This window comes from Perkinsus marinus (genome assembly GCF_000006405.1).
Source record: "Perkinsus marinus ATCC 50983 genomic scaffold scf_1104296929490, whole genome shotgun sequence".
Classification (NCBI taxonomy): domain Eukaryota; phylum Perkinsozoa; order Perkinsida; family Perkinsidae; genus Perkinsus; species Perkinsus marinus.
The window spans coordinates 1-738 of NW_003216412.1; the positions used below are offsets into that span (position 1 = coordinate 1).

Sequence of the window (738 nt, forward strand, 5' to 3'; positions counted from 1 at the left end):
AGGAGAACCTTCAGGATTACCCACGGGTACGCCATTGACTTTGAACTCACTCGTGCGTTGTTGAAAAAAGTTAGCTACTACGAGGTAACCGATACAGGCTGCATGGTATGCCTGGATGAGGAAAAATATAATTAGTCTAATACGATCATACACACACTACGACAACTAGGAGGAGGAGAGGGTCGGCTTCAAGCTGCTATAATCACATTATAGGAGGTAGCGGCTGAGGAGAGGCAGGTGGCTGAGATGATAGTAGCAGCAGACCCACCAACAGACAGGACCGACACAATGGGCATGCTGGGACGTGGGCTAGAGCTATCCATCTGAGGAACATACTCACAGTTGACCAGCCCGGCTGGGGCCTTCACAGGGTCCTACTTGCGTACACATTCATCGTGGAACAAGTGACCACATTTGAGTACAGTAACAACATCATCAGTCTGGTAAGACGACAGGCATACGGAGCAGCATGAGGAGCTATCAGGAATCACTGAAGAACAGCCGTGGCGCTGGGGATACATCTCAACTCACTACTGGGGTTTCCTTCAACGAGGTTATCTTCAGGTATGTAGCCGCTAGTCTGAAGGAAGTACATAACAGATCGATACTGTTGAGTTGATGTACCGAGGAAGAGGTTAGCCAGTGTGCAAATGGCATCATCGACGATGAGCCTTCCAGGAGCCGGCTGGCTCGGCTATTCATATCGTGCTGGAACGGTGGCTGGGTTATGGTAGGGAA

At 50.0% G+C, this 738-nt stretch overlaps 1 protein-coding gene across 1 annotated transcript; it reads right to left on the reverse strand.

The window, feature by feature from the left end:
• Window positions 1-281: 281 nt before the first annotated feature.
• On the reverse strand, window positions 282-521 carry Pmar_PMAR019760 (conserved hypothetical protein; the record flags this gene model as incomplete). The annotated part of the gene is made up of 2 exons (XM_002787260.1): window positions 282-323; window positions 379-521. Coding segments are annotated over 2 exons (185 nt in total), but the record flags the coding sequence as incomplete, so codon positions are not given.
• Between the last annotated feature and the right edge of the window lie 217 nt (window positions 522-738).